The following is a 25286-nucleotide window of genomic DNA, read 5'->3' as shown; positions in this document are numbered from 1 at the left end:
GACTTTGTAGAGAGAATTTTGTAGAGAGCTCTATTTAGTTTTCTTTGTTTAGTTAGTAGTTTTTTTAGTTTGTTCCCTTTTTTTTTTTTTTAATTTTTTTTTTTTTGTAGTTAAGTTCTTTTTTTTTTCTTTATTTTCTTAGAAGAGAGATGTTTTTGTTTTTTTTTTTCTACTTTTTTTAGATTTATTTTTAATTTATTTAGTTTTTTTTTTTAGAAGTTTTTATTTTTATTCTTTTCTATTTGGTTTTTTTTTTTTTTACCTTACTCCTTAATCGTTTAGATATTTTTTTTTTAGTTATTTTAGTTTTATAGAGAGTATTTATTAGTATTTATAGTTTTTTTTTTAGTTATCCGTTTATATTATCTTAGTTACTCTTTTAGAGTAGTTTATTTTTTTTATATATTTTATTTTTTTATTTTTGTTTAGTTTTATAGTAGTTTTTAGTTTTTTAGTTTTATAGAAGAGATTTTATTTTTATTTTTATTTGTTATATTTTTTATTGTATAGTTTTATTAATTTTAGTTATTTTCTTTTATCTTAGTTAACCTTTCTTTTAGTTTTTAGTTTTTTTATATTTATTTTTTAGTTTTTTTTTAGTTAGTAGAGAATTATATGTTTTCTTTATTAGATTTTTAGTTAGGTTATATTCTTATTTTTTAAGAGTTTTAGTTTTATTTTTTGTTTAGTTATTTATAGAGATACTTAGTATTTTTTTTTTTTTTTGAGTTTAGTTTTTTAGTTATTGTCTTTTTTATTTTTTTTGTAGATAGATATTTTAGAGTATCTTTATATCTAGAGAGAATTTCTTATCTTCTTAGATAAGTAGTTAGTAGGATTAGGTTTTTAGTTTTTTTAGTTTCTTTTTTTCTTTTTTTTCTCTTTTTTAGAGCGAGAATTTTTTTTTCTAGTAGATTAGTTTTTTTTTTTTTTTTTATTATTAGAGCTTTTTTATTAGTATGTTTTTTCCTTTATTTTTTTTTTTTTTGTTATTTTTTTTCTTTTATTCTTTAGTTAGTTTTTTTAGTTGTTTATACTGCGTTATGTTTTTATTTATATTTTAGAGTTGTTTCTTTTTTTTATAGTATAGTTAGTAGTTTGTTTTTCTTGTTTTTTTATTAGCTTTTTCTTTTTTTTTTTAGTTTTATTTTTTATTTTTATTTTTTTAGTATTTTTTATATTATTTATAGTTGCATTTTTTATACTTTATTTTTAGTATTAGAGTTGTTTATTTTTCTCTTTTTAGTCTAGTTAGTTATATTTTATTTTTTTTAGTAGTTTCTATATAGAGAGAGAAATTTTGTTTTTTTAGAGAGTAGACGTTCATTTTATTTTTTATGTTTTGTTTTTCGTTTTATAGTATTTTTTAGGATTAGGTTAGTCTTTTTTTTATCCTATCACCCCCCCCCATCTTTTTTAGTTATTTTTTTATATTTTTTTTTTTCCTTTTATTTAGTTAGACTATTTTTTTAGTTATTATTATTTTATTAGGTTTTTTAGAAGTTACATTTTTTTTATAGTTTTTTTTTTCTTAGTTATTAGTTTTTATTTATTTAGAGTAGTTTTAGACTTTATTATAAGTATTAGATTCTTTAGAGTTTTTTGTTTTTAGATTAGTAGAGTTTAGGTTTAGTTTTTTTTTTATTATTTTTTTTTTTTATTGTTTTTTTATTTATTTTGTTTTTAGATTTTTTATTTTATTTTTTTAGTTCTATTTTTTTAAGTTTTTTTTTATGTGTTTTTTTTAGGTAGTTTTCTTTTAGGATTTTTAGTAGTAGTTTACTTTTAGTTTTTTAGTTTTTAGTAGTTTTTTTTTTTTTTTTCTTTTAGTATTTATTAGATAGACTCACCTTCTTTAGATTGTCGTATTTTTTTTTTTTTTCTTGTTAGTTGTAGGTTTATTTTTTCTTTTTTTTATATTTAGTATTTTAGTTTTTTATTTTTTTTTAGTTTTTTTTTTTTTTCTATTTTTTTTTAGTAGTAAATATTTTTTTTTTATCCGTTTTTAGTTTTTTTTTTATTTTTTATTTTTTTTTTTAGAGAGAATTTTCTTTTATTAGCTTTTTTTTTAGTTTTTTTTAGAGTTTGTTTAACTCTTATTTTTTTAGATTGTTTGTTTTTTTTTTTTTAGAAGATTTTAGTTTTAGTATATTTTTTTTTGATATTTTTTTTTTTTTTTTTTTTAGTTTAGTTTTTTAGAGTTTTATAGTTTTTAGGTTTTTATTTAGCTTTTTTATTTTTTTTAGCTTTTATAGAGAGATTTATTTTTAGAGAGATAGACTTTTTGTTTATTAGTTTATTATTTTTTAGAGAGTAAGTTTTTTTTATTTAGTTTTTTATTTTTTAGTTAGTTTTTAGAGAGTTTAGTTTTTTTTTATTAGTTTTTATTTTTTTTTTTTTTTATTTTTTTTAGATATATTGTAGTATTAGTTTTTTTGTTCATTTTTAAGTGTTTAGATTTTTATATTTTTTTTTTTTTTTAAGATATTTTTTTTTAGTTTTTATTAGATAGACTTCTTTGTCTTTTTTTAGATTTTAGATTTTTTTTGAGAGCTTTTTAGATTTAAGTTTAGTTATTTTTTTTTTCCGTATTTCTTAATTTACTTTTTAGTTAGTTTTAGTAGCTATTAGTTATTTTTACTTACTTTATTTTTTTTTAGTAGTGTCTTTTAGTATTTATTTTTAGAGAGAAATAGGAGTTTTTAGATAGTTTTTTTTTTTAGTTATTTTAGTTCTTTAGTTTATTTTTATTTTTGATATTTTAATTTTATTTTTAGAGAGTCATGTTTCTTTTTTAGTTTTTTTTCTTTTTTCTGACATTTTTAGGAGTTTTAGTTTAGGAGTTTTTTTGATTTTAGAGATTATTATTTTATTTTTTTATAGTTTAGTTTTAAGAGAGTCTAGAGAGTTTAGAGTTTTAGTTTTTTTTTTTTTTTTTTTTAGTAGAGAGAAATTATTTTTTTATTAGTTTAGTTTTTTTTTTTTTTTTATCTTATTTTTTAGTGTTTATAGGTTTTTTTTTTTTATTTTTTTTTTTTTTTATTTTTTTTTTTAGAGAGATATAGTTTTTTTATTATTTTTATTTTAGTTTTTTTCTTTTAGTAGAGTTTTTAGTTTTTTTAGTTCTTTATAGTAGTTTTTTTAGTTTTTGTAGTTATCTAGTTAGAGTTTGTATCTTGTTTTTTTTTCTAGTTTATTTAGATTTTTTTTTGAGTTTTTTAGTTTTTTTTTTTTATTATTTTTTTTTTCTTTTTAGTTTTCTTATATAGTTTACAGAGTTATTTTTCTTTTTTTTTTTTTTTTTAGTTTTTTTTTTTTTTTAGATTTTATTATTTTATTTTAGTTTTTTAATTTTTTAGATTACTTTAGAGTATTTTTTTTTTAGTAGTTTTTTCATTTAATTTTTTATATTTTTAGTCCACTCATTCTCTTCCTTTAATGGCTTTATTTTTTATGCTTCTAGTTAAGTTATTTATTTTAGAGTTTTTTAAGTAGAGTTTTTAGGTTTTTTTTAGAGAGGTTTTTTATTATTTTTATAGAGTTTTAGTTTAGAGTGATTCATTAGATTAGAGAGATTTATTATTTTTTATAGTTTTAGTTTTTTCTATTTTAGCTGTTTAGATTCTTTTCTTAATTTAAAGGGGGGGGGGGTTAGTTTTTTTAATTTCTTTTAGATTTTATTTTTTTAGAGAGTAGTATGTTACCTTTATTTACTATTACTTATATTTTTTTTGTAGTAAGTTTTAGTTTTATTTAGTTTTTATTTAGTTTTTTTTTTTTATTATTTTTTTTTAGCTTTTTAGATATTAGAGTTTTTTTTTTTTTCTATGTTTAGTTTTTATACTTTTTTTTAGATTTTTAGAATAGTTTTTTAGAGAGAATTTTTTTAGCTTAGAGTATTTTTTTAGATCTTTTATTTTTAGTTATCTAGACTTATTTGTTTATTTTTTTTTAGTTTTTTTACTAGTTTTTAGTTCATTAGTTTTTTTTTTTTCTTTTATTTAGTTTTTAGAGAGTATAGAGAGATTTTTTAGCTATTAGATTTTTATTTTTTTTATAGTAATGCTTTTTAGATTTTAATCTTTTTTTAGAGTTTTTATTTTTATTAGAGAGTTTTTCATTTGTTTTTTTTTTATTTGTTGTTTGGTAGTTTTTTTTTTTTGTTTTTTTTTTGTTAGAGAGGTTTTAGTTTTGCCTTCTTTGTTTTATAGTTTGTTAGAGAAGAATTAATTCCAATGATTTAGTAGTTTTTTTATTTATTCTTTTTTTTGTAGGAGATTTTTTTTTGTTAGTTTGTTAGCTTTTTTTTTGTTTTTTTTAGTTTTCTTTTAGTCTTTTTTATTATTCTCTTTTTTGTAGAATTTTAGTACTTTATTTTTTTATTTTTTTTATTATCATTCATTATTTAGAGTTTTTTATTTTGTATTTTTTTAGTTTTTTTTTTTTTGTATTTATCCCCCCCCCCCCGTTTTTTTTAGTTTTTAGATATTAGTGTTATTATTTTTTTTATATTTAGAATAGCTCTTTATAGATTATTTAGGTAGATTTTTCTTCTATTTTTTTAGACTTTCCGTTTAGAGTCTTTAGATTTTTTAGGCTAGTTTTTTATTTTAGTTTAGTTATAGAGGAGTTATTTTTTCTTTTTTTATTTTCTAGTTTATTTTTCGATGTTTATTCGTTTATTTTTTAATCTTTTTTTTTTTTTTTAATTTTTTTTAGTTTTTTTAGTACTTTTGTAGAGTTTTTATAGAGATTTTTTGTTTTTTTTATTTTTAGGTTAGATTAATTTTTTTTTTTTTTTATTTTTATTGTAGTTTTTTTTTAGAGAGAACTTTTTTTTTCCTTGAAGGCGTTTCGTTAGTTTTTTTTTTTTTAGCTTTTATACTTTTTAGTTTTTTATTATGCCTTTTTTGTTTATTATGATAGAGTTAGAGTTTTTTTTTTTTCTTTTTTTTTTTCGGTTTAGCTTTCTGTTCTTAGTATTAGATTTAGAGAGTAGTTTTTTTTTAGTTTTTTTTTTAGAAGAGTTTATTAGTTTAGCTCTTAGAGATTTTTTTAGAGCTCTTTTAGAAGAGAGAGTAGAAGTTTTTCATTTTTTTTTTATTTTGTTTTTTTTTTTATTTTTTTTAGTTAGAGAGTTTTGTTAGGATTTTCGTAGTGTAGTTTTTTTTTTTTTTTTAGTTAGGTTTTAGTTTTTTTCGTTTCTGTTTTGTTTGTTTTAGTTTTTTTTAGAGAGTAGTTATTAGATCCTATTTTTTTAGTAGAGATTTTGAGAAGAGATAGTAGTAATAAGTTTTTTAGTTAGAGATAATCATTGTTTTCTTTTTTTTTTTTAGTATTTATTTTTTTTTAGAGAGTTTTCGAATTAGATATTTAGAGTTTATAGTAGAGTATTTAGTACTTTCTTTAGAAGATTTTTTAGATATTTTTTTATTTTTTTAGATTTTTTTTTTAGATTTTTTTTATTTATTTTGTTTTTTTAATTTTTTTTAGTTTCGATAGATATTTTTAGTTTTTAGATTTTTAGTTTTTTTTTATTTTGTTTTTCTTTATTAGTTTTAGCTTCTTTTTCTTCTTAGAAGTTTTTAATAGTTAGTTTGTTTTTAGAGGTTGTTTATTTTTTTCGTATTTTAGATAGGATTTAGTTTATTCTTTAGCTTAGTTTACTTTTTTTATTTTATTAGTAGTTATAGAGAGATTACTAGCCCCTATTTAGATTTTTTTTAGTTTTTAGTTTGTTATCATGTTTTGAGTTTTTTGTAGAGAGATTTTTTTTAGTTTAGTTAGAGTGTTTTTTAGTTATTTTTTTTTTTGTTATTTGTAGAGAGTTTTATTTTTTTTTTTTTTTAGTATTAGATTTTTTATTTAGATTTTAGTAGATTGTTTTTAGTTTTTATTTTTACTTTTTTTTTAGTTTTTTAGTAGTTTATTTTTATAGTTTTTCATTAGATATTAGTTTTATTTTTTTTTTTTTATTTTAGTGTTTTTCTAGGAGTTTTTTTTTAGAGAGACTTTAGTTTTCTTTAGTTATTAGTTTTTTAGTTTTTTTTTTTTTTTATTTTTTTCGTTACTTGCTTTAGTTTAGTTAAGAGATTTATTTTTATTCTTATTATAGATTAGAGAGTTATTTTTAGTGTTTAAAATTTTAGATTAATTTTTAGACGTTTTTTTATAGTTTTTTTAAGGTAAGTTTTTTAGTAGTGTTTATATTTTTTAGATTTTTATTTTTTTATTTTTAGTTATGTAGTATTTTCTTTTCTTTTTATTAGAGAGAGTGTAGTTGTTAGATTTTTATTTTTTTCTTTAGTTTTTTTTTAGGTTTTAGTTAGGAATTTTTATATTTCTTTTTTTATTTTTTAGTTTTTTTTTTTTTTTTTTTTTTTTCTTTTAGAGAGATTGTTTTTAGATTAGAGTTTTTGTTATTTTTTTTTTTAATAGTTTATTCTTTTATTGTTTTTAGTGTTTTTTTAGTTTGTTTTAGAGAGTTTATTTTTTAGGAGTTTTAGAGTTTATTTTTAGAGAGTTTTTTTTTTCTAGTTTTACCATTTTTTAGTTTTTTAGTATTTTTCTTTTTATTTTTATAGTCGTTAGATTGTTTTTAGGTTTTTTAGAGAGACTTTATTTTTAGGTTTTTTTTTAGTAGTTTTTTTTCTTTTTTTTCTATTAGTATTTTTTTTATATGTTTCCTTTAGTTATTTTGTTTTTTTTTTTTTTTTATTTTTTTATATTAGTTATTTTCTTTATATATATTAAGTTATTATTTTTTATTTTAGTTTTAAGAAGTTTTTTAGTTCTTCTTTTTTTTTTTTTTAGGTGTTAGTTAGTTATAGTATGTTAGATTAGGAGGAACCACCATGTGCCTGTGTGTTGTAGAGAGAACCACCATGCTTTGTTGTAAGAGCCTGTGTGTTGCTAGAGAGAACCACCATGCTGTGTGATAGTAGAGACCCACCATTGCCTTGTTGTACTGTAGAAGAGAAAACCATGCCTGTTGATGTAGAGAGAACCACATGCCTGTGTGTTGTAGAGAGAACCACCATGCCTGTGTGATGTAGAGAGAACCACCATGCCTGTGTGTTGTAGAGAGAACCACCATGCCTGTGTGTTGTAGAGAGAACAACCATGTCTGTGTGTTGTAGAGAGAAACCACCATGCCTGTGTGTTGTAGAGAGAACCACCATGCCTGTGTGTTGTAGAGAGAACCACCATGCCTGTGTGTTGTAGAGAGAACAACCATGCCTGTGTGTTGTAGAGAGAACCACCATGCCTGTGTGTTGTAGAGAGAACCACCATGCCTGTGTGTTGTAGAGAGAACCACCATGCCTGTGTGTTGTAGAGAGAACCACCATGCCTGTGTGTGTAGAGAGAACCACCATGCCTGTGTGTTGTAGAGAGAACCACCATGCCTGTGTGTTGTAGAGAGAACCACCATGCCTGTGTGTTGTAGAGAGAACCACCATGCCTGTGTGTTGTAGAGAGAACCACCATGCCTGTGTGTTGTAGAGAGAACCACCATGCCTGTGTGATGTAGAGAGAACCACCATGCCTGTGTGTTGTAGAGAGAACCACCATGCCTGTGTGTTGTAGAGAGAACCACCATGCCTGTGTGATGTAGAGAGAACCACCATGCCTGTGTGAAGTAGAGAACCACCATGCCTGTGTGTTGTAGAGAGAACCACCATGCCTGTGTGTTGTAGAGAGAACCACCATGCCTGTGTGTTGTAGAGAGAACCACCATGCCTGTGTGTTGTAGAGAGAACCAGCATGCCTGTGTGTTGTAGAGAGAACCACCATGCCTGTGTGATGTAGAGAGAACCACCATGCCTGTGTGTTGTAGAGAGAACCACCATGCCTGTGTGTTGTAGAGAGAACCACCATGCCTGTGTGTTGTAGAGAGAACCACCATGTCTGTGTGTTGTAGAGAGAACCACCATGTCTGTGTGTTGTAGAGAGAACCACCATGTCTGTGTGTTGTAGAGAGAACCACCATGTCTGTGTGTTGTAGAGAGAACCACCATGCCTGTGTGATGTAGAGAGAACCACCATGCCTGTGTGTTGTAGAGAGAACCACCATGCCTGTGTGTTGTAGAGAGAACCACCATGACTGTGTGTTGTAGAGAGAACCACCATGCCTGTGTGTTGTAGAGAGAACCACCATGCCTGTGTGTTGTAGAGAGAACCACCATGACTGTGTGTTGTAGAGAGAACCACCATGACTGTGTGTTGTAGAGAGAACCACCATGCCTGTGTGTTGTAGAGAGAACCACCATGCCTGTGTGTTGTAGAGAGAACCACCATGACTGTGTGTTGTAGAGAGAACCACCATGCCTGTGTGCTGTAGAGAGAACCACCATGTCTGTGTGTTGTAGAGAGAACCACCATGCCTGTGTGATGTAGAGAGAACCACCATGCCTGTGTGCTGTAGAGAGAACCACCATGCCTGTGTGCTGTAGAGAGAACCACCATGCCTGTGTGTTGTAGAGAGAACCACCATGCCTGTGTGTTGTAGAGAGAACCACCATGCCTGTGTGATGTAGAGAGAACCACCATGCCTGTGTGCTGTAGAGAGAACCACCATGCCTGTGTGCTGTAGAGAGAACCACCATGCCTGTGTGTTGTAGAGAGAACCACCATGCCTGTGTGATGTAGAGAGAACCACCATGCCTGTGTGATGTAGAGAGAACCACCATGCCTGTGTGTTGTAGAGAGAACCACCATGACTGTGTGTTGTAGAGAGAACCACCATGCCTGTGTGTTGTAGAGAGAAACCACCATGCCTGTGTGCTGTAGAGAGAACCACCATGTCTGTGTGTTGTAGAGAGAACCACCATGCCTGTGTGATGTAGAGAGAACCACCATGCCTGTGTGCTGTAGAGAGAACCACCATGCCTGTGTGCTGTAGAGAGAACCACCATGCCTGTGTGTTGTAGAGAGAACCACCATGCCTGTGTGTTGTAGAGAGAACCACCATGCCTGTGTGATGTAGAGAGAACCACCATGCCTGTGTGCTGTAGAGAGAACCACCATGCCTGTGTGCTGTAGAGAGAACCACCATGCCTGTGTGATGTAGAGAGAACCACCATGTCTGTGTGTTGTAGAGAGAACCACCATGCCTGTGTGTTGTAGAGAGAACCACCATGTCTGTGTGATGTAGAGAGAACCACCATGCCTGTGTTGTAGAGAGAACCACCATGCCTGTGTGTTGTAGAGAGAACCACCATGCCTGTGTGATGTAGAGAGAACCACCATGCCTGTGTGAAGTAGAGAACCACCATGCCTGTGTGTTGTAGAGAGAACCACCATGCATGTGTGATGTAGAGAGAACCACCATGCCTGTGTGTTGTAGAGAGAACCACCATGTATGTGTGATGTAGAGAGAACCACCATGCCTGTGTTCTGTAGAGAGAACCACCATACCTGTGTGATGTAGCGAGAACCACCATGCCTGTGTGTTGTAGAGAGAACCACCATGTATGTGTGTTGTAGAGAGAACCACCATGCCTGTGTGATGTAGAGAGAACCACCATGCCTGTGTGCTGTAGAGAGAACCACCATGCCTGTGTGTTGTAGAGAGAACCACCATGCCTGTGTGTTGTAGAGAGAACCACCATGCCTGTGTGCTGTAGAGAGAACCACCATGCCTGTGTGATGTAGAGAGAACCACCATGCCTGTGTTCTGTAGAGAGAACCACCATGCCTGTGTGTTGTAGAGAGAACCACCATGCGTGTGTGCTGTAGAGAACCACCATGCCTGTGTGCTGTAGAGAGAACCACCATGCCTGTGTGATGTAGAGAGAACCACCATGCCTGTGTGCTGTCGAGAGATGTGATTAGCCATGTAATTCACTCTGTCAATCAAGGTACTTATTTTCTTCTCCATGCGATTATCCCCCTGGAGACTGCATTTTTTTCCACCTGAAATCAGTGTATTCCAATTATACCCCTTACAGATGCTTAGTGAGCATGTGTGGCTCTGGGTTGTATGAAGACGTTTTAGAACACACAGATTTGAGAGGAAGTGCATCTTTAAAAGTGTTCTGCTGATGGAGCAGACAAGTCTCTGAGGCAATTCAGAATAACATTGACATTTCCATTTAAAAATATTGACAGTCAAAGAACATCTCAAATGTGTGTCCCTTTCCCCCTTGTACTACTTCAATATGGGGGGGGGGGGGGGGGGGGACATTAAGGGAGGAGGGGAAGTATCTTGGCTGAACTTTAGGTTGTGAACCAGGATTCCCGAGCGTCTCTCTTATCACAACCATTGAGTCTCAGCCCACACAGAGAGATATAAAGTACAGTATACAAAGTTCTGTCCATTCCTTCTGTAAGCAGCACTCCTCATCTTCCCCATCACCAGATCGCTTTTAAAAGGAATTGTATAATAACATTTACTTAAAGAGCGACGGCCCCTAAAAGCTATTTCTCAGCTATTTCGCTATTTCTCATCTCATAAAAATGGCCTATGTGGCATAATATTTATTATAGTGTAAAAATGTACTACAAAGTGAATTTAAGATAAATTTGGTCATAAAGTCAGTCTCATCCAAAAGTGAGATTTGGAAGATAATGCAAAAAATGAAGGGTAGCATAACAGGTTGGGTTTATGTCATCCTGCCCACAGATGGCAGCACCCACATAATCATACATTCGGAGCGCAGCTGCACGCGACCCGATTGTAATGCCCATGGTCAATTTGGTTTGACATTCGATATCCCTATGGGGCTGGTTAGTGGCCATCAGTAAATTGCACAATGTACATCGGACAATATTTTAAACGGTCAATAGCTTCAAATGTCAATGACTTAAAAACTTCAAATCATCTATACATTTTCATATACAAATATTGAAAGCATTTAATGAGACAACTAAAAGTTGTGCAACATGAACATTTACATTGTGTAATTTGTGTAACACCCGGTGTGGTTTGATGTGGGTGTCTCTTGTGTGTGTTCGCAGGTGGGAGGAGTTAGCCAAATAATTTTGCCAATTAGCTTCAGTGGCTGGTGTGCAACCGTGGGAAAATTGGTGGTTCTACTACAGCGCTGTAGTAGCGAACAGAGTGGCCAGCAGGCAGTGGGAATTGTCAGTGTAGATTACAGCCCTACTTCTCCTCAATCCTCTCTTTCTCTCTGGGTCCTCTCCAGAACACAGCTGACTTCACCCTGGTGAGAAGCCAGACTGGAGAGATAGTGACAGAGGACGGGCGCAGCCGCTGCCCTTTCAACCCTGAGTACAAGTCCACTGCCATCATAGCCGGTACGTTCACTATATGGGTCACTTATTTACTGTTAGGGAAATATGTTTGGCTTCCATAAGACTGTGTACGCAATACATACTGTATACAAGTCAATACATACATAAAAATAATATACATAATGTAGACATACTTAATTACTGATTTATCAATTATAAAATATTTTATATACAGTAGCTGCAATGTATATTTTACCATCCTTAGTGTCTTCCATACTGTAAATATACTAGCAGACAACCCTTCCCTTCTAGATTCCAGGGTTTGTTATGAGTGACACAGAGGCTCCATCTCTAGGTCCAGATATTGTTTGTCTTCATCTTATCGTTCCTTACATTATAGATGGAGAACTGTATGCTGGTACAGTCAGTAATTTCCAAGGAAATGAACCTATCATTTACAAGAGCCTGGGCCAAGGCGCTGCCCTGAAAACAGAAAACTCCTTGAACTGGCTCCAAGGTAAGTTCAGGTCTTCAAGCTATCTGGTAACTGCTTCATGTCATGGTCTACTGTTTGTATATGAAGCTGGCTGATAAGGTAAACATACACGCATAAATAGTTTTCCCCTAAACATACAATCAGTATTTGAAGACCTCAGGCTGGACATGATAAATGAAAATGACCGTAGCTTTGAAGAACTATAGGCGTTTCCATGGTATTTTGTTAATTTCAACATGCAGTAGTTACCACAATTCCTGTTGCAAAATGACTGAATGACCAGAAGACGTTTGTGGATGTAAAATGCATGTCCATGTCCTAGAATACATGGTTCTAGGCTGACACTTCACCCTGTGGTTATGTTGTTATTCCTCCAGACCCAGCCTTTGTGGGCTCTGCCTACATCCAGGAGAGCCTGCCCGAAGGCAACCCAGTAGGCGACGACGATAAGATTTACTTCTTCTTCAGCGAAGCGGGAAAAGAGTTTGATTTTTTTGACAAAACCATTGTGTCACGCATCGCTCGCGTGTGTAAGGTGAGTGACGCTTCAACGGAGATGGCCTGTCTAAAGAGTGTCTTTTCCCCTTGAGCAAGGCTCTCCTCAACCCCACCGATCTAGACACACTTTAATGGACTCTATCAGAGTGGGAGAAGTGTGTGTGTGTACACTTCTATGTGGTGTATGCATGTGTGTGTGAGGTGGGGGATTTAAGGGTGGAAGTGGTTGGTTTCACAGGGGGGGAGGGACACAGGGGTTTGTGTTACAGAAAAACATTCCTCCTGTGAGTTCCCCCTGTTTGGGCCCTCCTCCACTCTTATCACATTTCAGCAAATATTAGCATTCAGCTAGGATTCACAGCAGACCTAAAATGCCTTCTCCTTTTCCACCTCTTTCCTGCACTTACCTGCAGACAAGGGTGTACTACGAGCAGCCGGAACACTTTATTTCAGTTTCCAGAATTTGAACCTGAAAGGAATGGTTTCCAAACATTTTACCACCGGTCTATTGTTGAGTGATACTTCTTCTTCACAATAATTTAATGAACCTCTTCTATTCTCTGTGACCAGAGAATCTGCCCTCACTTTGACAGCATGGTCATGGCCTCTTGTTTATCCCAGCTGTAGTATGGCCAATCCAAACACAGTGTGAAATACTAGCTGACAGTTTTATGGGCAACACCCCTCCTCCCAGGCTTTGCATTTCCAGCAGTCAATCTTCCGGGAAAGCATCTTGTAATATTGCATTTCTTTCCTTTTTCGTTTTATGAAGAGATAAGCAGTACCATTGCAGTGCTGCCAGAGTGGACAGAGTGAGGTGCATACAATGAAGGGAGGAGCTGTGTGACTAAGGCCTCCTGCAGGCAGCACCTTGTCCTCCCGCATATAACAAACAAACGTAATGAATCCACCAAAGCCCATTATCAAACTTAATTTGAAAATATTTACCATGATGAGATGTGAAATAGAGCTCTGCTTTGGGGCCAGCTCACAAGTCATTTCAATTGCTTCCGTGCCTTTTAAATTTAATTTCCACCTCGGCCATACGAGCTAAACTCATTAAAGCAGTCTACACTTAGCAGCGACAGGCATCTTTTACATTTTAAGAGGCCCCATACGTTGCAGTTCCAATGGAGGGATATTTTCCCTTGTTTATATTTTTCAAACAGGCAGCAGACAGCTTCTAGTAATAGGATTTTGACTGCCTATACATCCCAGGCTCTGCAGACTGCAAGTAGCAAGGCTTCTCTACAGTAGCTGTCTGCAGGTGTATGTCTTGACACTGAGTGGCAGTCAAATGGTAACCAGTGTGTCTGCCACTGTTAGAGTGAGACTGCAGGACACACCCTTGATTCTCCTCTAAAATGAAATACAGGATGGTGGTGTGCAGGCCAATCACAGGGGAGATTTGAACTCAGAGTACAGAGTATCTTAGCTACAGCTCCTGGACTTTCTTATCTTATATTATTCTTATATTTGTTAGGGAATTCTTCTTGTAAAGGTTTGGATGGTGCAATATGTGTTGGTGAAACTGTAGACAAGGCATTGTCAAAAATACAGAATTACAATAATACTGAAAATAAAACTTTTGATGGGTGGAGCATTGTGGATGTATACAGCTGTGCAGAAAACAGAAAAACACAACAAGCTGGTTGTAACGTCCTGACCAGAGTTCTTATGTGTTTTGCTTGTTTAGTGTTGGTCAGGACGTGAGCTGGGTGGGAATTCTATGTTGTGTGTCTAGTTCGTCTGTTTCTGTGTCCAGCCTAATATGGTTCTCAATCAGAGGCAGCTGTCAATCGTTGTCCCTGATTGAGAATCATATATAGGTGGCTTGTTTTGTGTTGGGGATTGTGGGTGGTTGTTTCCTGTCTCTGTGTTTGTGTTCTGCACCAGATAGGACTGTTATCGGTTTGCCACATTTTGTTATTTTGTTATTTGTTAAGTGTTAAGTGTTCACTGTTTATTAGTGTTATTAAACATGTTGAGCACTGGCTACGCTGCGTGTTGGTCCGATCCCTGCTACACTCTCTCTTCTAGTGAAGAGAGGGAAGGCTGCCGTTACACTGGTATTACTGTTATTACAGAAACTCTGGAAATTCAACCTGGCCCTGAGTACCTGCGTGTTGGAAAGGGGGGCTTATGTAAGGGATTAATGAATTGAGCACTTTCAGTCCAATATTCAGAAGGAGAGACTTTAGGTACACACTCTCTCTGGTTTTAATAATAACTAGGTAGACCCAGGGGAGCAGAGCAGGGAATACATGTAGCTCATTATCTGGTTGGGTTAATACAGCAAGTAATTGCTTCTGAAACTCAGCATTAGTCACGTGTCATTTCCCTTTACCATTCACTGATGTTATTTCCTCTGATTAATGTTGGGCAGAGGGGGACTCAGATGAAGGCACATCTTACAGGGCTCTGGGTTATGTAGGCTAGACTTCTTTTGGTTTCTTTTTAGTCCTCTGAACAGTGCTCTGTGAAGATGACTTACCGTTCCTCCCTCAGCCTTTTCAATCTCCTCAGATCTATGTCCCAGACAAGAATTGGAGTAATTGCTGCACTCTGAGCCACAGACTCAAGTGAATGTAAACAGACAATTATATTCCTTTTTTCAGTTGTATGTCCCCACACATTCCCTGTACATTCAGCTATCTGTATAGGTACAGCATTCATAGCTGTAAGGCTCACAAATAATATCTTTCATGCAGAGGTTGGAGTGATCTAAGTGAATGAATAATTTCTTAATGGAAAAGTTGTGCTGCTTTTTTAGCTTCTCAAGCCAACCAAGTATCATGCTCCCATAGCTGACCACAGACCACCAGGCAGGGTAGTGCCACGGGCACAGGTTCAGAGTGGTAGTGTCCGTGGAGAGGCATTGTGTGTGAGCAGTGTCCTTTTCGCTCTCTCACTGAAAAGCATTTGGCCTCCCCAGTGCCCCAGTGTTTTTCTTTCATCCAGTTGTGATGTCTTATATTGTTTTCTTGACCTAGAACTCCACTGCCCCAGGGGAGATGTGTTATAGCCACCATCCGTTGTACTCAGTCTAGTGGTTTTACAATATTGGTTCTCATTTCTGCCAATTCAAACAGTTCCTCGTTTCGAGGTAAACAACTGGGGAGAATAATGTTTCAGACATATCATTACATATATCAAATCAAACTGTATTTGTCACGTGCCGAATACAACAGGTGTAGAACATGTATACCAGGCAGAATGTAAACCATAATAATATTTAGGCAAGTTGTTTGCCATGACATCAGATTATTATGCATTCTCACCATTTCAACTACTGGGTTTACAGTTTAAATGTACATGCTTGTGCCCTCTACTGGACACTGGGTTACTGTGACTGCAGGTCCATATACTGTAACAAAGCTCTGATTTGTATTACAGGGTGACAAAGGAGGAGAGAGGGTGCTGCAGAAGAAATGGACCACCTTCCTAAAAGCACAGCTCCTCTGTTCGCTGCCTGACGATGGCTTCCCCTTCAACATCATCCAGGACATGTTTGTGTTGACGCCCAGCCCAGAAGACTGGAAGAACACCGTGTTCTATGGGGTCTTCACTTCACAGTGGTGAGGAAACACTTTGTCACTAAGACATACAGTACATATGCAAGAGTGTGCAGGATTTTCTATTGATTTGGGTAATGAAATATTGGTATTACACTCATCTCCTCAATAACATTTTCCATACAGTTTATAGCAGATTATCATTGACCCAGTCATGGGAAAACAGCCACACCTCCATTCCCTCTGTTCGTCTATGGTGTATTGGAGACATTATTGATCACGTACTTTATATTAGTTCGGCACTACTGTCAGAGTAAAGAATAGGATGACTTGGGGGAAGAGGAATGTGATGCAGCCTAACTGCTGTGTGGTGTTATCCCAGGTATAAAGGGGCCTCTGGCAGCTCAGCAGTGTGTGCCTTCACCATGGACCAGGTGGAGAAGGCCTTCAACGGCCGTTACCGGGAGGTCAACCGGGAGACCCAGCAGTGGTACACCTACAACCACCCTGTCCCTGAGCCACGGCCTGGAACGGTGAGTTAGTGTCCACTGCCCTCTGCTGGACAGCTGACACAGTATCACTAACCTGCATTACGCCTCGATCACACCAATAGTGCAGTTGCATTTGGTGGTACACCAGAAGTACATTAATTTCAAATGCAACGTTGCGTTTGCCTTGAAGCATTGTGTTGCAGTGCCTTCTGTGTGGTGCATACGTTGGATTTCTCGAACGTATGCGTAAAACTGTATGCGCAGACGACTTGACAGAAATGGTAGCAGAAGGTGAATGTTGAACTTTTGTTGTACACATATCCAGATGATGCTGTGTTCTATTTTGCGCAAAAACCCTATCAGTTTGATCAAGGCGTTAGACTGTACTAAAGGTGTCTGCATACATAGGTTTGGTTTGCTCCTAGCAGAACTCGACTAGGCGAAAGTGAACATCTGTGCGCACATATTCCCTTAAAATACCTTCAAACTACAAAAAGCGGTTTGTCCCCCTTCAAATCAAATCAATCAAATCAAATTGTATCACATGCGCCGAATACAACAGGTGTAGACCTTACAGTGAAATGCTTAATTACAATACCCTAACCAACAATGCAGTTTAAAAAATACGAATAAGAAATAAAAGTAACAAGTAATTAAAGAGCAGCAGTAAAATAACAATAGCGAGACTATATACAGGAGGTACAGGTACAGAGTCAATGTGCAGGGGGCACCGGTTAGTCGAGGTAATTGAGGTAATATGTACATGTACGTAAAGTTATTAAAGTGACTATGCATAGATAATAATAGAGTAGCAGCGGCATAAAGGGGGGGGCAATGCAAATAGTCTGTGTAGCCATTTGATTAGATGTTCAGGAGTCTTATGGCTTGGGGGTAGAAGCTGTTTAGAAGCCTCTTGGACCTAGACTTGGCGCTAGGGTACCGCTTGCTGTGCGGTAGAAGAGAGAACAGTCTATGACTGGGGCGGCTGGAGTATTTGACCATTTTTAGGGCCTTCCTCTGACACCGCATGGTATAGAGGTCCTGGATGGCAGGAAGCTTGGCCCCGGTGATGTACTGGGCCGTACGCAATATCCTCTGTAGTGCCTTGTGGTCGGAGGCCGAGCAATGGCCATACCAGGCAGTGATGCAACCAGTCAGGATGCTCTCGATGGTACAGCTGTAGAACCTTTTGAGGATCTGAGGACCCAGGTGTTGATGTGAGCCATGACCAGCCTTTCAATGCACTTCATGGCTACAGACGTGAGTGCTACGGGTCGGTAGTCATTCTGGCAGGTTACCTTTGTGTTCTTGGACACAGGTACTATGGTGGTCTGCTTGAAACATGTTGGTATTACAGACTCGGACAGGGAGAGGTTTAAAATGTCAGTGAAGACACTTGCCAGTTGGTCAGCGCATGCTCGCAGTACACATCCTGGTAATCCGTCTGGCCCTGCGGCCTTGTGAATGTTGACCTGTTTAAAGGTCTTACTCACATCGGCTGCGGAGAGCGTAATCACACAGTCGTCCGGAACAGCTGGTGATCTCATACATGTTTCAGTGTTAATTGCCTCGAAGCGAGCATAGAAGTAGTTTAGCTCATCTGGTAGGCTCATGTCACTGGGAAGCTCTCGGCTGTGCTTCTCTTTGTAGTCTGTAATGGTTTGCAAGCCCAGCCACATCCGACGATGTGACCTCTTTTTCTCTGCCTTCTCTTCACGCAAATTACGGGGATTTGGGTCTCTTCCCGGGAAAGCAGTATGTCCTTGTCCTTCACGTCGGGCTCGTTGGACTCGTTAAAGGAAAAAAAAGGCTTCTGCCAGTTCGTGGTGAGTAATCGGTGTTCTGATGTCCAGAAGTTATTTTCGGTCATAAGAGGCGGTAGCAGCAACATTATGTACAAAATAAGTTAAAAAATAAGTTACAAACAACACAAAATAATGAACCAAAAACAGTTGGTTAGGAAAACGTCAGCCATCTTCTCCGACGCCATGAAACGCTGTATCAGCCAGTACACTTCCTCAAAATAGTCAGAAATAATCTAAGATAACTCAAGAAATCTGTAATTAATTTTTTTTCAAGTGAAAACATTTGCATGAAAACTAGTCGCCTGTCTTTGAATGACAACAAACACTTAAAGAACACTTACTGTTGACCAATCACCGACGAAGGTGCGTAAACTTTGACTACCGAACTACAACTGTAAGGGGTGCGTATCTGGTGGCAGGGAAGTCAGATGCAGGAGAGCAGAACTTGATAATGGCCGGAACAGCTTAGTAGTTAAACCAACGGCATAAGAAATACAAAGTATGGGCACAATAACCCGACGCGCACCAGTAAAACAAAATGTGAACAAGCACTTACAATAAACAATATCACACAAAGACATGGGGGGAACAGAGGGTTAAATACACAACACATAATGAGGGAAATGAGAACCAGGTGTGTGGGAAAACGAGACAAAACAAATGGAAAATGAAAAATGGATTGGCGATGGCTAGAAGACCGGCCCGAACAAGGAGAGGCATCGACTTCGGTAGAAGTTGTGACAGTAACCCCCCTTGATGCGCGGCTCCAGCAGCGCGTCGACACCGGCCTCGGAGACGAGGCGCAGGACGATCCTGACGGAGACGGTGGAACTCTCGCAGCATTGAAGGATCCAACACGTCCTCCACCGGAACCCAGCATCTCTGGGCCCAGAAGTTCCCTCGCCCGACGTCTCGAATCCAGTATGTATCCAGTATATCCAGAATCCAGGAACGAACGGAGTACGCCGGGGCCCCCTCGATGTCCCAAGGGGACGGAGGAACCTCCCGCACCTCAGACTCCTGGAGCGGGCCAGCCACCACCGGCCTGAGGTTAGACACATGGAACGAGGGGTTAATGCGGTAATTGGGGGGAAGCTGTAACCTCTAACAAACCTCATTCACTCTCCTCAGGACTTTAAATGGCCCCACAAACCGCGGACCCAGATTCCGACAGGGCAGGCGGAGGGGCAGGTTTCGGGTCGAGAGCCAGAACCGGTCCCCCGGTGCAAACACCGGGGCCTCACTGCGGTGACGGTCTATGCCAACTTTCTGGCGCAGCACGGCGCGCTGAAGGTGAACATGGGCGGCGTCCCATGTTTCCTCCGCGTGCCGGAACCAGTCGTCCACCACAGGAGCCTCGGTCTGACTCTGATGCCAATACACACTGGAAGGGGGAGAGGTTAGTGGAGGAGTGGCGGAGCGAGTTCTGGGCCATCTCTGCCCAGGGCACGAACGCTGCCCACTCCCCCGGTCGGTCCTGGCAAAAGGACCTCAGAAACCTACCCACATCCTGGTTAACTCTCTCCACCTGCCCGTTACTCTCGGGGTGAAAACCTGAGGTAAGGCTGATCGAGACCCCCAGACGTTCCATGAACGCCCTCCAGACCCTCGAAGTGAACTGGGGTTCCCCGATCAGACACCATATCCTCAGGCACCCCGTAGTGCTGGAAGACGTGCATAAACAAGGCCTCCGCAGTCTGTAGGGCCGTAGGGAGACCGGGCAGAGGAAGGAGACGGCAGGACTTAGAGAAACGATCCACAACAACCAGGATCGTAGTGTTTCCCTGTGATGGGGGAAGATCAGTCAGGAAATCAATCGACAGGTGCGACCATGGCCGCTGTGGAATGGGTAAGGGGTGTAGCTTACCTCTGGGCAGGTGCCAAGGAGCCTTACACTGGGCGCACACCGAGCAGGAGGAAACATAAACCCTCACGTCCTTTGCCAAAGTGGGCCACCAGTACTTCCCAGTCAGACAGCGCACCGTCCGACCAATGCCTTGATGACCAGAGGAGGGTGACGTGTGGGCCCAATAGATCAACCGGTCACGGACAGCAGACGGAACATACAGACGCACAGCAGGACACTGGAGTGGAGCGGGCTCTGCACGCAACGCCTGCTCAATGTCCGCGTCCAGCTCCCACACTACCGGCGCCACCAGGCACTCCTCTGTGTCATACAGCCGGGACAGTGCGTCTGCCTTCACGTTCTGGGAACCTGGTCTGTAAAATAGGGTGAACACAAAACGGGTGAAAAACATGGCCCACCTTGCCTGGCGAGGGTTCAGTCTCCTCGCCGCCTGGATGTACTCCAGATTGCGGTGGTCAGTCCAGATGAGAAAAGGGTGTTTAGCCCCCTCGAGCCAATGTCTCCACGCCTTCAGAGCCTTGACGACAGCCAACAGCTCCCGGTCCCCCACGTCATAGTTTCGCTCCGCCGGGTTGAGCTTCCTCGAGAAGAAAGCACAGGGAGCGGAGCTTCGGTGGTGTGCCCGAGCGCTGAGAGAGCACGGCTCCTATCCCAGCCTCGGACGCGTCCACCTCCACTATGAATGCCAATGAGGGATCCGGATGGGCCAGCACGGGAGCCGAGGTAAACAGAGCCCTCAGGTGACCAAAAGCCCTGTCCGCCTCAGCCGACCACTGCAAACGCACCGGTCCCCCCTTCAGCAGTGAGGTAATTGGAGCCGCTGCCTGACCAAAACCCCGGATAAACCTCCGGTAGTAATTGGCAAACCCTAAAAACCGCTGCACCTCCTTTACCGTGGTGGGAGTCGGCCAATTACGCACGGCTGAAATGCGGTCACTCTCCATCTCCACCCCCAAGGTGGAAATAGGATGGAGACGGACTGTTGAAAGAACAGGCATTTCTCAGCCTTGGCGTACAGGTCATGCTCCAACAGTCGACCTTGCGCACCAGAGACACATGCTCGGCGCGTGTAGCGGAGTATATCAGAATGTCATCAATATACACCACTACACCCTGCCCGTGCAGGTCCCTGAAAATCTTGTCTACAAATGTTTGGAAGACTGATGGAGCATTCATCAACCTGTACGGCATGACGAGGTACTCATAATGCCCTGAGGTCGTACTGAAAGCCGTCTTCCACTCATCTCTCTCCCGGATACGCACCAGGTTGTAAGCACTCCTGAGATCAAGTTTGGTGAAAAAGCGCGCCCCGTACATTGACTCAATCGCCGTGGCGATTAGAGGTAGCGGGTAACTGTACCTCACAGTTATCTGATTATGGCCTCGATAGTCAATACACGGGTGCAAACCTCCCTCATTTTTCTTCATAAAAAAGAAACTTGAGGAGGCGGGTGAAGTGGAGGACCGAATGTCCCCCTGACGCAGGGATTCGGAGACATATGTTTCCATAGCCACCGTCTCCGCCTGTGACAGGGGATACACGTGACTCCTGGGAAGTGCGGCGTCTACCAGGAGATCTATCGCACAATCCCCCCGTCGATGGGGTGGTAATTGAGAGCCAAATCGGCATATTCGGGGGGAATGCGCACGGTGGAGACCTGGTCTGGACTTTCCACCGTAGTAGCACCTATGGAAACCCCTAAGTACCTCCCCGAGCAATCTCGCGACCACCCCGTGAGAGCCCTCCGTTGCCATGAAATAGTGGGGTTATGACAAGCTAACCAGGGTAGACCTAGCACCACTGGAAACGCAGGAGAGTCAATGAGAAAGAGACTGATTTTCTCCGTGTGACCCCCCCTGCGTCACCATGCCCAGAGGAGCGGTGGTCTCCCTAATCAACCCTGACCCTAATGGTCGACTATCTAAGGCGTGAACTGGGAAGGGCATTCCTACAGGAACGATGGGGATCCCTAAACTAAAGGCTAATGATCTGTCTATAAAATTCCCAGCCGCGCCTGAATCGACGAGCGCCTTATGCTGGGAATGCGGGGGAAATTCAGGAAATGTAACGAACAAAAACATTTGTGCAATAGAGGGCTCTGGGTGAGAATGGTGCCTTCTCACCTGAGGTGACACCAGAGTGCCCTGCCTGCTGCCTCGACTCCCAGAGGAACCAACCCGGCACCGACCGGCAGTGTGACCTCTGCGGCCACAGATGGCGCACGAGATGGAACCTCTTCCGGTCTCTCTGAGCGCAGCACCTCCCAGCTCCATGGGCATCGGAGTGGTGGTGCTGGGGGATGGAACCGACAGACCCCGATCTGGACGTCCGTGGGTAGCCAGCAGGTTATCCAGCCGAATGGACAGGTCCACCAGCTGGTCAAAAGTAAGGGTGGTGTTCCTGCAGGCCAACTCTTGACGGACGTCCTCGCACAAACTGCAGCGATAATGGTCGATCAGGGCCCTGTCGTTCCATCTTGCTCCGGCGGCCAGGGTCCAGAAAGTTCAAAGCGAACTCCTGTGCGCTCATTGTCCCCTGCCGCAGGTGGAATAGACGTTCACCCGCCGCTCTACCCTCGGGTGGGTGGTCGAAGTCATCCAGCGCCGTATTTCCTTCTCCCCATACGGCGTTAGCCCACTCCAGAGCTCTCCCCAAGAGGCACGAAATGAGGACGGACACCCTCTCCCTTCCCGAGGGAGCCGGGTAAACGGTGCTCAGGTATATGTCCAGCTGTAACAGGAAACCCTGGCACAGTGCCGCCGTCCCATCATACTCCCTGGGAAGGTCGAGACGCATCCCACTGGGACCGGATGCAGGAGGGACGAGTAGTGGTAACCCCGGTTGTGCTGGTGGGGGCGCTGGAGGGACGAGTAGTGGTAAGCACTGTTGTGCTGGTGGGGGCGCTGGAGGAACTGTCTGTCTCTCCCAGCGGTCCATGGTCTGCACGACGTGGTCCATCGCGACGCCAAGATGTTGGATCATCGTCGCTTGCTCCTGGACGCGCTCCTCTATCCACATACCAGGGGCACCTGCTTCTGCTGACTCCATGTAGATGGTGTGGTATTCTGTAGGGGGTGCGTATCTGGTGGCAGGGAAGTCAGATGCAGGAGAGCAGAACTTGATAATAGCCGGAGCAGTTTAATAGTTAAACCAACAGCATAAGAAATACAAAGTATGGGCACAATAACCCGACTCGCACCAGTAAAACAAAATGTGCACAAGCACTTACAATAAACAATACCACACAAAGACATGGGGGGAACAGAGGGTTAAATACACAACACATAATGAGGGAAATGAGAACCAGGTGTGTGGGAAAACGAGACAAAACAAATGGAAAATGAAAAATGGATCGGCGATGGCTAGAAGATCGGCGACGTCGACCTCCGAACACCGCCCGAACAAGGAGAGGCATCAACTTCGGCAGAAGTCGTGACAACAACAAGCCTCAAGGAAAGAATGTGTGCTCGAACAGCCGAAGAATAAAACTGCTGAAAGCTACTTAACACCAAAATATTGTTATAATATATGCGCAAAATTGTTCCATTGGGAAGTCTACAGTAAACTTTAGCCAACCTCGTGTGTGCAGGTCGGATGTGTTCTGCCTTAGTCACATCACCAATCTGGACTGAACATCAGTGCTTAAGCAGCTAAGTTATCTGTTTCTCTGCTGTCACTGGCTGCCCTCTTCCCAGAAGGCCTGATGTTATCAAAAAGCTGCTGCTGCTTTCATTTCCTGGCAGTGTTATCATGGCCACATCAACTGAAGGATACAAACACATATTGATGGGGGAGTAGTATGGTTGTGTAGTGTGTATTGTAGCCCAGTGTGTGCTTATGAGACTCCCTGTGTTTCTTCCACAGTGCATCACTAATGCAGCCCGGGACCAGGGCATCCCCTCCTCCATGCACATGCCTGACAAGGTATTGAACTTCGTCAAGGACCACTTCCTGATGGACAGTGTGATCCGCAGCCAGCCACTCCTGCTGAAACGCAGTGTCCGCTACACCCAGATAGCTGTCCACCGGGTCCAAGCCATCCACAAACACTACAATGTGCTCTTCATTGGAACAGGTTCTGTAAACAGGCTCAGCTGACAGAACTTCTCCCCCTTTCATGTTCTGTATGACAGGCAGAGCTATAGCAGACATTAACCATCTACTGTTCTGTCATATGTCTCTGGCAGATGACGGGAGACTCCACAAAGCCATTAATGTCAACAACAAGATGCACATCATTGAGGAGATGGTGCTCTTCACTGACCCCCAGCCTGTAGAACACATAGAACTGGAGTCTGAGAAGGTACAGTACAGAGTGTAGAGTGAGAACTCTGTTTATTTCTGAAGCATGTCCTCATAGTGGTAGTAATATTGAGCTCACTAAATGTCAGCACTATCAGCTTAGGGGTCCCATGAGCCGTGAAGAGAGCCAGAGCCTGAAGGGGAGCTCAGCTCACGTTCATTGGGATAATTGCATGCAACTTCCTCTCAGGGGAACTGAAAACAGATGGGTTGTAAACGGCGTGTGACCCATCATGAATCTTGTCCTGTGTTACTCTGTGCTGTTACTCTGTGCTGTTACTCTGTGCTGTTACCCTGTGATGTTACTCTGTGCTGTTAGTCTGTGATGTTAGTCTGTGCTGTTACTCCAGCATTGGCCGTAGAGGGGATGGTGTTGATACTATATTAGAGAGGGTTAACTGTATGTGAATACATGACCTAGGGCTATTCCTCCCTGGCATCTGACTGACTGACTGGTCTCTCTACAGGGCCTGCTGTTTGTGTCCTCCTACTCTGGCCTGGTGGAGGTCCCTGTGGCTAACTGCTCCAACTACCAGAGCTGTGGAGAGTGTGTCCTGTCCAGAGACCCTTACTGTGCCTGGACAGGGAGGCAGTGCCTGGATGTCAGGCTGGCTCCACCAGATAGGTATGTTTCATCCAGACCACCAACCATTATACTTTACATTTCCATGGTCCACTCAGAGAGATGTATTGGCATGTAAGCCTTCTAGCCTTGTATTGGCATGTAAGAGATAGGTATAAACTATTTTGATGCTAAGCTCTCATAATGACTGAAAACTTTCCAGAACATCTGACTACACCAAAGAAAAAGTGACAATACAGGACAATGCTCAATGCTGTTTGCTTACATGCTATATGTGCAGACTAACACTGTAGTCTGTCAAGACCATCTATGTGTAGATTGATAGTGCCAGTTAGAGCTGTTCTGAGACACCCATTTCTCTGATTTACTGTTGTCTGTTTTCTCAGCCACTGGCAGCAGGATGTGGACGAGGCAGACACATCAGTTATCTGCAACAAGACACAGCCCAGCCCTCGCTTTGTTAAACCCCCACCCACACGTAAGTACGGTACCATACCATCTGCTCCTGCTGGACTAAATCCTTTCGGCTCTA

At 39.7% G+C, this 25286-nt stretch overlaps 1 protein-coding gene across 1 annotated transcript in view; it reads left to right on the top strand.

The window, feature by feature from the left end:
* LOC120053256 (semaphorin-4B-like) overlaps positions 1-25286 on the top strand; it is an 88334-nt gene that overhangs the window by 57534 nt on the left and 5514 nt on the right. Inside the window, exons 3-11 of the mRNA XM_039000400.1 lie at positions 11148-11259; positions 11597-11713; positions 12070-12227; positions 15587-15768; positions 16088-16238; positions 23734-23944; positions 24057-24172; positions 24639-24796; positions 25141-25232. Of these exons, the coding sequence (XP_038856328.1) occupies positions 11148-11259; positions 11597-11713; positions 12070-12227; positions 15587-15768; positions 16088-16238; positions 23734-23944; positions 24057-24172; positions 24639-24796; positions 25141-25232 (1297 nt within the window). The remainder of the gene's footprint in view (positions 1-11147; positions 11260-11596; positions 11714-12069; positions 12228-15586; positions 15769-16087; positions 16239-23733; positions 23945-24056; positions 24173-24638; positions 24797-25140; positions 25233-25286) is intronic.

Source organism: Salvelinus namaycush, chromosome 9 (genome assembly GCF_016432855.1).
Source record: "Salvelinus namaycush isolate Seneca chromosome 9, SaNama_1.0, whole genome shotgun sequence".
Taxonomy (NCBI): domain Eukaryota; kingdom Metazoa; phylum Chordata; class Actinopteri; order Salmoniformes; family Salmonidae; genus Salvelinus; species Salvelinus namaycush.
Note: the sequence above shows the minus strand (reverse complement) of the source record. Positions and strands in the feature narration are given on the sequence as shown.